Here is a 17,394-nt window from a genome sequence, read left to right on the forward strand (position 1 = left end):
GAGCATTTCTCCTTTGTCAACGTAATCCATCCACCTGACAGGTATGGCATATCAAGAAGCTGATTGAACAACATGATCATTCAAACACGTTATTTTATGGGTCAGGTTCTAGATAGAATATTTTTTTCTAAGAGTGTACCAGCATATCGTCTTTGTTCTCATCACATTTTGTTGACATGACAACATGACTTCGCGCCACTATTTCATATTTTTCTGTTTTCCCAGTGTATACCATGTTCAGGGCAGAGTAAAAATTATTCAACTAGCTATCTAAATTGCGAGCTAGATCGAGATGGAGCACACATTTAGTTTGATTTAGCCCAAAAGTTATGATTCCCCCAGTCACAGATCTGTGTAAACCTCTGTTGTAAACAATGACATTGACAATGAGACTGATCTCAGCTATGAATATTCAACAAAACTCCACTGATGACAAGACCAGAGGTCTGGTTAAGAACGTACATGTACTGTAAGGCTGTGCTGCTTGGTATGACATGATTTTGCTGTTCAAAGAGAGCTCAGGCACAAAACCTCTATGTTCAATGTAGCCCCTCCCTGTTCTCTGCAGTTCAATATTTGATGCAGCTCCTAAGTGATATTGTTTTTAGCTCCACACTGATGGAAAAAGAGAGAGTGTGCTGACAGTTGTGGTGTGTAATAATAGCACAGGGGCTGGCCAGATTTGAATTGTCTCTTCCAAAAAAGGACCTTCAATAAAATAGGATGGGCACAACATAATTTAGGAACCAATTTCAAAACAGAAATAACAGAACTCTATAATGACCAAATTACCCATTTGTGCAAGGTAAACATTCATGGTTACATTACATTAGAAGTGCTATCAGTTTAGAGTTTTGCATTTCGAGTTTAGAAAATATACCACTTACAGTACTTACAGTACAAAATGCAGCAATGTGATTGGAAAAAAAAACTGTAATGAAGAACTGTGTCTGACACTGAAAGGATTTCTAAACACATTTCCCAAATGTTCATGTCATTCTTGTCTTGACTTCTAAGTCAAAAGGAATGTCTATAAAAATACAAGTACAAAAAAACTCAAAGTGTAAGGTTAGGTGTGGTTTGTTACACATTATGACTAGCTAGCTGACCATAATAAAAAATAAATAATGTAAACATACCAAGCTACCAAAAGACAGTATTGCTAGTGTCAGAGACTAAATTACAATTACATGCTGTTTGTGTCATCCTGAAAACATGTAGATTTATTAAGGAATCAAAGTGGCAAGCACCTTCTATTTCTCCTTTTCAACTGTGCAAACACACCACAGATACAGTGGGCAATGGTCGGCCACTGACTGTTTTTGGTCTTTCCATAGTCCTGTGTCCTCTACTTTTTTGGACGTGTGTCAAAGAACAAATAATTTATTCAGCTCTCTCAGTGTTTGGCCCCAATGTATCTCCCGGTCCCATGCATTCAAGATGGTGAGTATAGTATATATTGTTACAATGGTTCGCTTACAAGGGGTAAAAAAGAGGGGAGAGGGGAATGATAATGGAAACAATACAGAAATGGTTACAGAGGTTTTCCAATGGGTATACATCCACATAAAATAGTAAAAATGTGTAAGGGAGTGTCTACATAGAAACTTAGGTTTGGACAGTTGTTGACATAACTGCAAACAGGGAGAGGTACAATCAAAGGGGAAAGTTTGGCAAAAAGTCGCTTCCAAGCTGTGGGGATGATAATGAACAGCTTTTTGGCAAAGATAATTAGAAAAGTAACTCACCAGAATCAGCAAATTCTGAGGGCACAGAGGAAGAAAGAGAGATATAGAAAGGGAGAGAGAAAAGATAAACCAGATGATGTATAAGTTGATAAAACATGATAAAACATTGGACTTTAATCTTATGAAAGGTTTGCATTCTGCTTAGGCCATTAACACCAATGAGAGTTGGCTCTGAATTATCTTAATGAGCTGGATAAATTATGGTTAACTAGATCCAAAAATAAAATAAGCACATTTGGCCATTGGAATATTGCTACACTCTTAGAAAAAAGGGTTCCAAAAGGGTTCTTTGACTGTCCCCATAGGAGAAACCTTTTTGGTTCCAGGTAGAACTGTTTTGGGTTCCATGTAGAACCCTCTGGGGAAAAGGTTCTACATGGAACCAAAAGGGTTCTACCTGGAACCAAAAATAGTTATTCAACGGGTTCTCCTATGGGGACAGCTGAAAAACCCTTTTAGGTTCTAGATAGCACCTTTTGACAGACATGCACTGGACTTTATAGACATGATTTCCTGGAAAATTAGCTTTGTTGTTCCCAAGCTTTACAGTGAGGTTATCTTCAGCTTTAATAATACAAAAGAATGTACCACAGTCTTGCACCATGGCAAATGAATACCAACCAATGAAAGGTTGTTCTTCGTATTCCAATACAAGCTCCTCTCCCACTGAGCACACACAGGTTGAATCAACGCTGTTTCCACGTCATTTCAATGAAATTGACATCTGTGCCCAGTGGGATGTGTCTAGTGAGACTAGACAGCATAATTCCACTTACTTTTACAAGTCTCTATGAGATATTTATGAACACTGCCAGCTTTATATAACACCACTGAGCCACTTAATGTCTAAAAGCCTGCAAGGGATGGTGAGGCTTAAGGACAAGATACTTTGGCTCTGTCTTTGACTGATGCTTCTGCTTGCCCTGTCCAGTGTTGGCAGATGGTAGTGGAGCATCCGGTCTCAGACCAACAGGTTCCCAGACAGCTTCTACCTCCAGGCCATAAGACTGTTAAACAGCGTCCCTAGCCATCCACCTGCACAAACATGAGGTTCAGAGACTATTTGCACTAGGGGTTGGAACCAAACTTTCGTTCTGAACAGTGTAGAGGTGCTGGCTAACGGTGAATAAACTGTAAGCTATAAAAACAAATAAAGAGAGTCACAACTCTATGTATAAACTCCCAGTAATGTATTGGGTAAGAAACCACCAACGTTTCAGCATCACTGTGCCTTCTTCAGGGTCACCCTGAATTACTGGGAGTTTATACATAGAGTGTGCGACTCTCTTTATTTGTTTTTAACCTGTGAAATTGACAGTTTTTTACATTTAGCTAACTAAATTACTTCACCAATAAGTGCGGATAAAGCAGCTTGCTATGTAGCGGGCAATATAGTTGTTTACATGCGTGGGGAGAGATTGAGAGAGGGTGGAGTAGGAGGCTGCTTGAAGCGCTGAGCATCTTGTTATGACATGCATTATCTGAATTAAGCCCACAGAATTATACCTACAGAGGAGCGGCTTTTATGGAGGAACTTTGAATGTCTTTGAACTTATGAGAGTTGGCTGGACCAGAGCTAACTTGCTAACAAGCTTGTGTGTGCAGTGTGGCACCAGAATTAAAAACACATCTTACCTTTTTGTAGTTAATAAAGCCAATGTGAAACGTGATAACTATAGTATCCTTAACAAGCATTGAAAAATGTATAAATTTTTCTAATGGAAAATCTCTCTTCCTATCTTCTAAATAACGCTTTTAACCGATGTTCCCTTTAATTATTTGGGGCACTGAGCAAATTTTAGGTCTTGTGAGCGGAAACTTGAAAGTTGTGAGAATTTTTGCAACTTCTGGCGCGCGTTTACAGTGAACACTGAGGCTGTACCCTTACAGTTTTAGCCAGTAGCCAATAGGCTATTGTGGCTATTTTAGCATAATGTAGGCCTACCAACAAAACCAATGGAGCAAATCCTATAACATTTTCACATGGAAATAGCCTTTGATTTCTATGATATAGCCTTCAGTAGCCTATATGTGGTGTTCAATGCAGGCCTGCCTACATTGCATGAGACTTTAAAAAACGATGATATAATGTTTTACTTGATCTGTAACACCATGGGCCAAATAGGTGACTGTAAATTACATTGTATTGTGTTGTATGATGCAAGAAACCACTTTCTTATTGGCTTATTTGCATACTCAAGCCTGTCTCAAAATACAACACTGCCCCTTTAATTAAGACGTAAGCTTCTTACTTGACTGGTTTTCCAAAGACAGCTTGAAAGGTGGCATACAAGTTTTGTGCTCTTGTAGGAAGCAGTAACCCCCCATTGCTGACCTATACTTATCTATAACGGGGCTAATAACTCGCTAAATAGCAAAGAATATTAACACTCATGGGTGACTGAAAGACCGCTTGTGGGCTACCCCAGCCAATAGAATTATAGGCTCTGCCTACAACAAAATCACAGACTCAATCTTGCAAAGTTAGATTTGATTTGGTTTGTTGCATTGAAAAGGGGCTGATATAATGTTGATTCAATCACAGAAAAAAAGTATTTGCATTGACTCTCTACACACCCAATCCATACACATACTCATACGCAATCTATCACACTCTCACACTCACACGCAAGCACACACACACGCACACACACACACACACACACACACACACACACACACACACACACACTCTTACACTCACTACCATCACTGCTGCTATTATTTATTACTATTTATTGTATTGCTCACTTTATCAACCGTCATACTATTATAGACGTAATTTCTAGTTTTGATTTACATTTGGTTGAGTTGTCAACTAACGTAAATTCAACGTGAAATAAAAAAATAATTTCAACATGTTATTGGATTTAGGTTAACAGTTGGGTGAAAACAATAAAAAATCAGTTTTCCAAGTTGATTCAACGTCATCACATATATATATATTTTTGAAATGGCATGGAAACAACGTTGATTCAACCAGTTTTTGCCCAGTGGGTACACTAAGTATACAAAACATTAAGAACACCTGCTCTTTCCATGACATAGACAGACCAGGTGAATCCAGGTGAAAGCTATGATCCCTTATTGATGTCACTTGTTATTAAATCCACTTCAATCAGTGTAGATGAAGGGGAGTAGACAGGTTAAAGAAGGATCTTGAAGTCTGAGACAATTGAAACATGGATTGTGTATGTGTGCCATTCATAGGTTGAATGCGCAAGACAAAATATTTAAGTGCCTTTGAACGGGATATGGTAGTATGTGCCAGGCGCACTGTTTTGTGTCAAGCACTGCAACACTACTGGGTTTTTCAAGAATGTGTTTCAATAATGGTCCACCACCCAAAGGACATCCAGCCAACTTGAAACAATTATGGGAAGCATTGAAGTCAACATGGGCCAGCATCCCTGTGAAACGCTTTTGACACCTTGTAGAGTACATGCACTGACGAATTGAGGCTGTTCTGAGGGCAAAAGGTGGGGGTGCAACTCAATATTAGGAAGGTGTTCCGAATGTTTTGTATACTCAGTGTATAATTCCCAACATATCTTAATGCTCTACTGCTGCTAGTTCTACTAGTACTTTCATACTTTTTAATATCTGTTTACCACTTATTGCCTTATTGTGTTATTGTTGTTACTTACATTTTTTCTATATTTCACTGCACTGTTGAGAGGTAGCTCTCAAGTAAGCATTTCATTGCACTGTTTACACCCTGCTGTATCCTGTGTATATGACGAATGAACTTTGATTTGATTTGGTTTAGTAATAAAGGCTACTTTGCATGGTCAGGATCTTTCCATGTAAAGAATACGGAAAACACTGACTCTGAGACTTGTCAGAATAATTTATAATCTTAACAACATTCCATTATCTTTTAAAGGAACTGCACAATGTTTCAAATCACTTAAAGGTCCCAGGGTACAAACATGATTTAACCACCATGTGGTAAGTATTTTAAATCAATTTGAGAACCACCCTACAGTTGGCTGCTAAACAAATTGCAAGAGGGAGTAGGTCGCATGGTTGCATTTATTTCTACACCACACTATGCCCTCACACATTTCTATTCCCATACCAGACTGTGATTTAGAACTTTATCACCCAGATGGAATGACTAAAATTAAATAATGGTAAGTGAGTAATGGGGCGTCTAGGAGTGTGACAAGGAGGTGATGCATGGTAATAGTCACTTAGCAGTCAGTCAGGGCACAATTGATTAATCTTATTTTTGAATCGATTCATTCAAGGCTCAGCTTTCCAGGAAAGTGAAGACTGAAAAATCTGAACTCATTCCAGCAACTACAACTCCCAGTACATGTCACAAGCTGATGTGGATGCGGTGTTGGAGTCAGGCGCAGGACACAGAAGCTTAGTCGAAACGACTTTAATTGTCACAAAGACAATAACAAAAATAACGGGCCTCAAACACAGGAAGCGAGCGATTACGCAAACAGTGCGTAAAAACACTAACTACTAGAGCACAATAAAGATACACCAACGGACAGGCGGACAACAACACACAACTGCAAACAAAACCAAAGGAAACTTATAGGTGACATAATCAATACATAAGACAAAACAGGTGCACCAACAAGACAAAACCAAACAAACATAGAGAACATCAAGCGGTAGCAGCTAGTACTCCGGGGACGACGAACGCCGAAGCCTGCCCGAACAAGGAGGAGGAGCAGTCTCGGCGGAATTCGTGACAGTACCCCCCCCCCCCTTGATGCGCGGCTCCAGCCGCGCGCCGACCCCGGCCTCGGGGACGGCCAGGAGGAAGTGGAGCAGGGCGCGTAGGATGACTACGGTGGAACTCAGTCAGGAGGGATGGATCTAAAATGTCCCTCCTAGGCACCCAGCACCGTTCCTCCGGACCGTACCCCTCCCACTCCACGAGATATTGTAGACCCCCCATCCGACGTCTCGAATCCACGATGGACCGGACTGAGTACGCCGGAGCCCCCTCGATGTCCAGTGGGGGCGGAGGGGTCTCTCTTATCTCACTGTCCTGGAGTGGACCAGCTACCACCGGCCTAAGGAGAGACACATGGAACGAGGGGTTAATGTGATAGTCATTAGGCAGTTGCAACTTGTAACACACCTCGTTCAATCTCCTCAGGACTTTAAATGGCCCCACAAACCGCCGGCCAAGCTTCCGGCAAGGCAGGCGAAGGGGCAGGTTTCGAGTCGAGAGCCAGACTCGATCTCCAGGTGCGTATACTGGACCCTCACTGCGGTGGAGATCGGCGCTCGTCTTCTGCCTGCGGATGGCCAGCTGCAGATGTACGTGTGCAGCGTTCCACGTCTCCTCCGAGCGCCGAAACCACTCATCCACCGCAGGAGCCTCGATCTGGCTCTGATGCCATGGTGCCAGAACCGGCTGATACCCTAACACGCACTGGAAAGGGGTCAGGTTAGTAGAGGAGTGGCGAAGAGAGTTCTGAGCCATCTCTGCCCAGGGGATATACCCCGACCACTCCTCCTGCCGGCCCTGGCAATATGATCTCAGAAACCTACCCACATCCTGGTTCACTCTCTCCACCTGCCCATTACTCTCAGGGTGGAAACCCGAGGTAAGGCTAACCGAGACCCCCAAGCGTTCCATGAACGCCCTCCAGACTCTAGAGGTGAATTGGGGACCCCGATCAGACACTATATCCTCGGGAACCCCGTAGTGCCGGAAGACGTGGGTGAACAAAGCCTCAGCGGTCTGTAGGGCAGTAGGGAGACCCGGCATTGGGATGAGACGACAGGCCTTAGAGAACCGATCCACAACGACCAGAATAGTGTTATTCCCCTGAGAGGGGGGAAGGTCCATGACAAAGTCCACCGAGAGGTGAGACCACGGCCGTTGTGGAACGGGCAGGGGTTGTAACTTCCCCCTGGGCAGGTGTCTAGGCGCCTTACACTGAGCGCACACCGAGCAGGAGGAGACATAAACCCTCACGTCCCTAGCCAATGTTGGCCACCAGTACTTAACAATAAGGCAGTGCACTGTCCGGCCAATACCTGGATGTCCATAGGAGGGTGACGTATGAGCACAATAAATGAGACGATCATGGACCTCGAGCGGCACGTACGTCTGACCCACTGGACACTCTGGGGAAGTAGGGTCGGTGCGTAACACCCGCTCAATTTCTGCATCAACCTCCCATACCACTGGTGCCACCAGACAAGACTCCAGACAAGACAGTATGGGAGTGGGCTCAACGGACCACTCCTCTGTGTCATACCGCCGGGACAGGGCGTCTGCCTTACCGTTCTGGGACCCTGGGATGTAAGTGATCTTAAAAACGAACCGGGTCAGAAACATGTTCCACCTAGCCTGACGAGGGTTCAATCTCCTAGCTGCCCGGATGTACTCCAGGTTACGATGGTCAGTCAGAATGAGAAAAGGGTGTTGAGCCCCCTCAAGCCAATGCCTCCACACCTTTAGGGCTTGAACCACGGCTAACAGCTCCCTGTCCCCTACGTCATAATTACGTTCCGCCGGGCTGAGCTTTTTAGAATAAAAAGCGCAGGGACGGAGCTTAGGAGGCGTGCCGGAGCGTTGCGAGAGTACTGCCCCAGTACCGGCCTCTGACGCGTCCACCTCTACCTGGAACGCTAAAGCGGGGTCCGGGTGCGCCAGCACCGGAGCCGAAGTGAACAGGTCCTTCAGTTTACTTAACGCCCTGTCCGCTTCAGCCGACCACTGCAAACGCACCGGGCCCCCCTTCAGCAGGGAAGTAATGGGAGCTGCTACCTGTCCAAAATCCCGGATAAACCTCCGGTAGTAATTGGCAAAACCCAAAAACTGCTGCACCTCTTTAACAGTGGTTGGGGTTTGCCAGTTACGCACGGCCGACACACGGTCAATCTCCATCTTCACCCCTGACGCGGACAACCGATGACCCAAGAAGGAGATGGACTCCTGGAAAAACAGACATTTCTCTGCCTTGACATACAAGTCATGCTCCAACAGCCTACCCAACACTCGGCGCACCAGGGCTACATGCTCGGCTCGTGTAGAAGAATACACTAGGATGTCATCAATGTACACTACCACACCCTGCCCATGCAGATCCCAGAAGATCTCGTCCACAAATGATTGGAAGACTGAAGGAGCATTCATTAACCCGTATGGCATGACAAAATACTCATAATGACCTGAGGTGGTACTAAATGCCGTCTTCCATTCATCTCCCTCCCTAATGCGCACCAAGTTATAGGCGCTCCTGAGATCCAGTTTTGTGAAGAAACGCGCTCCGTGCAATGATTCAGCCATACTCGCAATCAGAGGAAGAGGGTAACTGTATTTAACAGTGATCTGATTGAGACTACGGTAATCCATACACGGGCGCAACCCTCCATCCTTCTTCTTCACAAAAAAGAAACTCGAGGATGCAGGGGAAGTGGAGGACCGTATGTATCCTTGTCTCAGGGACTCAGCTATGTATGTCTCCATAGCTGCCGTCTCCTCTTGAGACAGAGGATACACATGGCTCCGCGGGAGTGCCACACCTGTCTGGAGGTTTATCGCACAATCTCCCTGTCTATGAGGTGGCAATCGCGTCGCCCTCGTCTTGCTGAACACGAGTGCCAAATCCTCATACTCAGGGGGAATGTGCATTGCGGGCACTTGGTTCGGACTCTCCACCGTGGTCGCCCCAACGGAAACACCTAAACATCGCCCAACACACTGGTCAGACCATTCCTTGAGAGCCCTCTGTTGCCACGAAATGGTGGGGTCATGGGTGATTAACCAAGGAAGCCCCAGCACCACGGGATACGCAGGAGAGTCAATCAGGTACTACTGAATGATCTCCTCATGACCCCCCTGCGTCTTCATCTTTAGTGGCGCTGTGACCTCCCTAATCAACCCAGATCCCAATGGGCGGCTATCTAGGGCATGGACAGGGAAGGGTGCATCAACGGGCAGGAGGGGAATCCCTAACTTAGTACAACATTTCCGATCAATAAAATTCCCAGCTGCGCCTGAATCGACTAGCGCCTTATGATGGGAATGAGATGCAACCTGAGGAAATACCACAGGTATACACAAGTGAACAACAGAGAGCTCTGGGTGAGTGGGGCGCCTACTCACCTGAAATGACTCCCCAGTGCGCGACCTGTTGCCCCGATTCCCTGGAGACCCTCCCCAGCACCTAGCCGCAGTGTGTCCTCCACGGCCACAGTTGGTGCAGGGACGGCCCCCCCTCGGGTTCTCTCTCCTTCTCTCTCTAGCGCCAGCACCCCCGAGCTCCATAGGGCTCGGCTCGGAGGTGCTGGGGGATGGAATGGACGGCCCCAACTCGGGGACGTCCGCGGGTGGCCAGCAGGGTATCCAGACGGATGGACATGTCCACCAGCTGGTCGAAGGACAGATTGGTGTCCCTGCAGGCCAGCTCTCGACGAACGTCCTCACGCAGGCTACACCGATAGTGGTCGATGAGGGCCCTCTCATTCCACCCCACATCCGCCGCTAGAGTCCGGAAATCCAGGGCGAACTCCTGTGCGCTCCTCTTCCCCTGTCGGAGGTGGAACAGACGCTCCCCCGCCGCTTTACCCTCAGGAGGGTGATCGAATACAGCCCTGAAGCGGCGGGAGAACTCCGCGTAGCTGATGGTGGCGGCGTCTATTCCCCTCCATTCGGCGTTGGCCCACTCCAACGACTTGCCGGAGAGACAGGAGATGAGGGCGGAAACGCTCTCGTATACCGAGGGCGCCGGGTATATGGTGGCCAGGTAGAGTTCCACCTGAAGGAGGAACCCCTGACACCCAGCTGCGGTGCCATCATACGCCCTCGGGAGCGAGAGCCGAATCCCACTGGATTCCGGAGCTGGTCTGGTGGGGCTGGCCTATGGTGGTGGTAATGTAGGAGGAGGTGTGGGCACGCCTCCCCTTTCCCATCGGCGCAGGGTGTTCATCACCTCCTGCATGGCGGAGCCGAGTTGCTGGATCCTGGCGTCCTGGCAGCTGACCCGATCCTCCAGCGACTCGGTCTCCGCCGCTGCTCCTGCTGACTCCATAGTATGGTGTGTTGTTCTGTCACAAGCTGATGTGGATGCGGTGTTGGAGTCAGGCGCAGGACACAGAAGCTTAGTCGAAACGACTTTAATTGTCACAAAGACAATAACAAAAATAACGGGCCTCAAACACAGGAGGCGAGCGATTACGCAAACAGTGCGTAAAAACACTAACTACTAGAGCACAATAAAGATACACCAATGGACAGGCGGACAACAACACACAACTGCAAACAAAACCAAAGGAAACGTATAGGTGACATAATCAATACATAAGACGAAACAGGTGCACCAACAAGACAAAACCAAACAAACATAGAGAACATCAAGCGGTAGCACCTAGTACTCCGGGGACGACGAACGCCGAAGCCTGCCCGAACAAGGAGGAGGAACAGTCTCGGCGGAATTCGTGACAGTACAATTAACTACACAATCAGTCCTCAGAACGGCAGACCATTTTACAGGTCAACAACACTAGTCATTTACTCCTTTAAAACTACTGACAACATTTCTTCACACCTGCATTTCAAACATTTATTCGGCTCTCACTTATAAAAAAAAAAAGGGAAATGCTCAATTACATTCATCCCACATAAAAAACATGGCTGCTATCTTTCTCTGACCTTCAAAAATCTCCTTCATCTAAGCTTTAATATGCAGAATGCAAATTATTCAAGTCATCTTCAAGTTCCTTGCCTTTCTATTCGCATTGCAAAATTGGGTGATATTTTCCTCCTACTCCCTTGATGGGATTAGATTGGAATGACACTGTACCTCCCCACTGAATTAGCATATTCAGCCCTGACGCGATGCCATTTATAATTTCTCTTTAAATAGCTAATAGGTTTTCTACTTGGATTCCAGCGCTCTCCTTCACTAGATTCCCGATATGACACTGAGCTCACATTACGTCTAAGACGTTTCCCTTAGCAGCCATTTATTAGGATAAAAGCATTACACACATCTGTGGGCTAATAGTGTTTGTGAAAGCGCCATGATATGGACTCCCACCATGACATACAGTGCCTTCAGAAACTATTTATACCCATTGACTTATTTCTCATTTTGTTGTGTAACAGCCTGAATTCAAAATGAATTAAAACATATATATATTCCTACCCATCGACATAATATCTCATAATGACAAAGTGAAAACATTTTTTATAAATGTTTGCAAATGTATTTAAAATGAAATACAGAAATTTAATTTACATAGGTATTCACACACCTTTGCTATGCCACTCCAAATGAAGTGTTGCATCCAATTTCCTTTGATCATCCTTGAGATGTCACTACAACTTGATTGGAGTCCACCTGTGGCCAATTAAATTGTTTAGACATTACATTTTAGATAGAAACACACCTGTCTATATAAGGTCCCACAGTTGACAGTGCATGTCAGAGCAGAAATTATATCATGAAGTCCAAGGAACTATCCGTAGATCTCTGAGATATAATTGTGATGAGGCATATATCTGGGGAACGGTATAAAACAATTTCTCGAGTGTTGAAAGTTTCCAAGAGAACAGTGGTCTCCATTGGGAAATTGAAAAAACATATAACTACCCAGACTCTGCCTAGAGCTGGCCGTCTGACCAAACTGAGCAACCAGGCAAGAAGGACCTTGGTCAGGGAGGTGACCAAGAACTGATGGACCACTCTGACAGAACTACATAGTTCCTTGGCTGAGATGGAAGAACAGGACTTCACCAATCTGGAGTGGCCAGATGGAAGCCACTCATGAGAAAAAGACACATGACAGCACGCCTGGAGTTTGCAAAAAGGCACGTCAAAGACTATGAGAGAATAAGGCAAAAGATTCTGTGGTCTGATGAGACAAAAATGTAACTATTTGGCCTGAATGCAAAGTGCTATGTCTTGAGAAAACCAGGCACAGCTCATCACTCATCTAACGCCATCACTCATGTGAAGCATGGTGGTGGCAGCGTCATGCTATGGGGATGTGTTTTCTGTTGCAGGGACTGTGAGACTGGTAAGGATAGAGGATCAAATAAATGTAGCCAAATACAGGCAGATTCTTGATTAGAACCTGCTTCAGAGTGCAAACGACCTTAGACTGGGGCGAAGATTTACGTTCCAACAGGACAATGACCCCAAGTATACAGCCAAAGCAACACTGCAATAGCTTCAGAACAATAATGTGAAGTACCTGGAGTGGCCCAGCCAAAGCCCAGACTTGAATCCCATTAAAAATCTGTGAAAAGACTTGAAGATTGCTGTTCACCCCCACTCCCCATCTAACTTAACAGAGCTTGAGAAAATCTGCAAGGAAGACCAGGAGAGAAATTCCAAATCCAGATGTGCAAAGCTGATACAAACATACCCAAGACGACTCAAAGCTGTAAACGCCGCCAAAGGTGCTTCTACAAAGTATTGACTCGGGTGTGAATAATTATGTAAATTATTTTTATCTCATCATTTCTGTATTTCATTTTCAATATATTTGCAAACATTTCTAAAAACATATTTTCACTTTGTCATTATGGGGTATTGTGTGTAGATGGGTGAGAAAAAAACATTTTAAATCCATTTTGAATTCAGGCTGTAACACAGCAAAATGTGGAATAAGTCAAGGGGTATGAATACTTTCTGAAGGCACTGTAGCTATATTTATCCTATTATGTCCATGGAGAGGTGACACTGGATTTCAGGCCAGAGGCATAGCTCAAGCAAATACAATAATATTGATAGAGTCTTCATTTGGACTGTATCTGGACTTTATTTGAGCTCACAAGCACCACATAGTTTTCCATTACTGATGTCACATTGTTTTAAAGATAGACAGCAGTGATAGGAAAATAACTTAAACCTAGTCCATGTTCAGGACCAATCTTAAACAGGGAATGCCTAAAGACTTATAATTTGCAAAAAGTTGGCTAAATTACAAACGGCTAAAACAGCAGGTGTAGTGTATGACTCCATCCTCCCCTGCAGATATGAGATAACAGGAAATGAAGACCTCATCTTACAGGGGGAATTGAGGTGCCCACAGTTCACATTTTTTAGTGAGCTCAGTGACACAAGAGAAAAACAGAGCAGGGAGACTGGTAGACACCATGACTCACTGAGGGTACTGCAGTCAGTGGTGGCTGGTGGCACTTTAAATTGGAGGACAGGCTTATAATAATGGCTGGAATGGGATGAATGGAATGGTATTAAACACATCGAACACATGGTTTCCTTTGACCTGACGAACATCCTTGTGGATCGAAATATTGTCAATAAAGGTGGTAATTGGGAGGATGTACAGTGTGCGGGCCTTTCTGTTCTTTCAATGTGTTTGATACCATTCCATTCACTCTATTTCAGCCATTATTATGAGCCGTCCTCCCCTCACCAGGTTCCTCTGGGGTACTATATATGCTCACAGAGCCCTGGTCTGAAAAAAACAAGAGAAATTCTGCACAATAAATCGCAATATAAAGTATAGGGCCCAAGCTACAGGTTTAACAAAGAGCAGTGGTGGTTAGCTTATCTGGATACCTGGGAATGTTATTTACAGCTCTCAGAGCTATAAGTCAGAGCAGCAAGTGACTAGTAGTACATTATACTACTGCACTGCTCTGAGAGGGGATGGTAGTGGACAGTGCTACATTTATGGTAGTATGAAGACATATCCATTTCACAGCATCGGAATATAGGCTTTATGGTGTGTTCTATATTTTTTTATCAAATAGCCATGAAGAACATGGTTCTATTAGAATCCATCTAATAGCAAAAACGTATGTGCAACAACTCAACCTCCATTGAACATTGGTTGAGTGGCAGAGAGTCGTTAACCTGGGTTAACCTGAAGAGGACCGGGATTATGAACACCAGTTTGGTTCTTAACCTTCTGTGGAACCAGGCAAAGATAAAACCAAGGCATTACATGTTGCTTTGTGTAAACATTAGAAGCAAGACAAGGGTAGAGAAACAGTGTTGTGTGTGTTGGATAACTGCTTACCTTCACTGAGCGGGTCCAGTGTGTGGATCATAAGCTGAAAGATGCTGTTTCTCATCAGGCTGTTGTGCAGGGAGGCTGAGCTGCCACCTCTCTGGAGCCGTGGCCTAGCCTGCAAAAGGAGGTCAGTGCTGTCAAACAAACAATGGCACCATTACACAAGCCTTTCTAGTCCTTGGCTGTTCCCTTAAGGAAATACCTGAAGGACAAAGGCTTGTGGCACCTGGCCACATGACTGGACAGTAGTCCAGGTGCGACAAAACTAGGGCCTGTAGGACCTGCCTTGTTGATAGTGTTGTTAAGAATGCAGAGCAGTGCTTTATTATAGACAGATTTCTCCCCATCTTAGTTACTGTTGCATCAACATGTTTTGACCATGACAGTTTACAATTCAGGGTTACTCCAAGCAGTTCAGTCTCCTCAACTTGCTCAATTTCCACATTATTTATTACAAGATTTAGTTGAGGTTAAGGGTTTAGTGAATGATTTGTCCCAAATACAATGCTTTTAGTTACAGAAATACTTAGGACTAACTTATTTCTTGCCACCCATTCTAAAACTGACTGCAGCCCTTTTTAAGTGTTGCAGTGTATAGTGTTGAGTAATCCGCATACATAGACACACAGGCTTTACTCAGAGCCAGTGGCATGTCATTAGTAAAGATTGAAAAAAGTAAGGGGCCTAGACAGCTGCACTGGGGAATTCCTGATTCTACCTGGATTATGTTAGAGAGGCTTCCATTAAAGAACACCCACTGTGTTCTGTTAGACAGGTAACTCTCAATCCACAATATAGCAGGGGGTGTAAAGCCATAACACATATGTTTTGTCATCAGCAGACTATGATCGATAATGTCAAAAGCCACACTGAAGTCTAACAAAACAGCTCCCAATCTTTTTATCATACATTTCTCTCAGCCAATCATCAGTCATTTGTGTTAAATGTCCTTCCCTATAAGCGTGCTGAAAGTCTGTTGTCAATTTGTTTACTGTAAAATAGCATTGTATCTGGTCAAACACAATATTTTCCAAATGTTTACTAAGAGTTGGTAACAGGCTGATTGGTTGGCTATTTGAGCCAGTAAAGGTTTTTTAACTATTCTTGGGCAGCGGAATTACCTTTTCTCCCCTCTAGGTCTGAGGGCACACACTTTATGTAGGCTTAGATTGAAGATATGGCAAATAGGAGTGGCAATATCGTCCGATATTATCCTCAGTAATTTTATTTCCAGGTTGTTTGACCCTGGTGGCTTGTCATTGTTGATAGACAACAATAATTGTTCACCTCTTCCACACTCACTTTTCGGAAATCAAACTTACAATGCTTGTCTTCAATAATCTGGTCAGTTATACTTGGATTTGTAATGTCGGCATTATGGAGCTGAGTTTGCCTTTTTGCAAACTCCAAAGCTTTTTACTATCAGTCTTTATATCATTTATCTTTGCTTCATCGTATAGTTTCTTCTTCTTTTTATTCAGTTTAGTCACATGATTTCTCAATTTGCAGTACGTTTGCCAATCGGTCGTGCAGCCAGACATTTCTTTTGCCTCATCCCTCTCAACCATACATTTTTTTAAATTCCTCATCAATTCATGGGGATTTAGCAGTTTTTACAGTCATTTTCTTAATGGATGCATGCTTATTCGTAACTGGAATAAGCAATTTCATAAATGTGTCAAGTGCAGCATCTGGTTGCTCCTCATTACACACCACAGACCAGCAAATATTATAATATCCTCAGCATAGGAATCACTACACAATTTATTGTATGACCTCGAATATACTATATTAGGTCCAGCCTTTGGAACTTTGGTTTTCCTAGATATGGCTACTATATTGTGATCACTACATCCGAAGGATTTGGATTCAGATTTAAAGCAGATTTCTGCAGCATTAGTAAAGATGTGATCAATACATGTTGATTATTTAATTCCTGTGCTGTTTGTAAATACCCTGGTAGGTTGACTGATAACCTGAACCAGGTTGCAGGCACTGGTTACAGTTTGAAGTTTTTTCTTGAGTGGGCAGCTTGATGAAAGCCAGTCAATATTAAGGTCACCCAGAAAATATACCTCTCTGTTGATATCACATACATTATCAAGCATTTTACACATATTATCCAGATACTGACTGTTAGCACTTTATGGTCTATAGCAGCTTCCCACAAGAATGGTGAGGCAGGTGAACCTGTAGCCATATTACTTCAATAGTATTTAACATGAGATCCTCTCTAAGCTTTACAGGAATGTGGCTCTGTACATAGGCCGCAACACCGTCCCTATTGGCATTTCTATATTTTCTGTAGATGTTATAGCCATGCATCGCTACCACTGTATCATCAAATGTATTATCTAAGTGAGTTTCTGATAGTCAGAATATGAATGTCATCTGTTACTAGCAAGTTATTGATTCCATGAACTTTGTTACTTAGGCTATATATGTTAATGTAGGCTATTTTGAGCACTGTTCTGGAATGCTTGATTTTTTTATTGCTTTATTGTCAGAGGTAGACATCACAATGTTATTTACTGTATTTTTGAGCTGATAGTGCAGGGAGAGCTGCATACAGTGGACTTCCTACTAGGGCACACTGTCTCAGTGCTAACAGTATAACGCTGGTCCATAGGCACATGATTACTGTATACAATAGCTGTAGGATCAACAG

The 17,394-nt window shown here is 44.0% G+C and overlaps 1 protein-coding gene across 4 annotated transcripts in view; it reads right to left on the reverse strand.

Moving 5' to 3' along the window:
• LOC121554512 (sodium/potassium/calcium exchanger 2) overlaps positions 1 to 17,394 on the reverse strand; it is a 184,679-nt gene that overhangs the window by 93,129 nt on the left and 74,156 nt on the right. For all 4 annotated transcript variants that reach the window (XM_041868128.2, XM_041868126.2, XM_041868127.2 and 1 more), the window contains 2 exons: positions 14,733 to 14,841; positions 1,749 to 1,763 (listed from right to left, as the gene is read on the reverse strand). In XM_041868128.2, the coding sequence (XP_041724062.1) occupies positions 1,749 to 1,763; positions 14,733 to 14,841 (124 nt within the window). The remainder of the gene's footprint in view (positions 1 to 1,748; positions 1,764 to 14,732; positions 14,842 to 17,394) is intronic.

Source organism: Coregonus clupeaformis, unplaced genomic scaffold (genome assembly GCF_020615455.1).
Source record: "Coregonus clupeaformis isolate EN_2021a unplaced genomic scaffold, ASM2061545v1 scaf0003, whole genome shotgun sequence".
Classification (NCBI taxonomy): domain Eukaryota; kingdom Metazoa; phylum Chordata; class Actinopteri; order Salmoniformes; family Salmonidae; genus Coregonus; species Coregonus clupeaformis.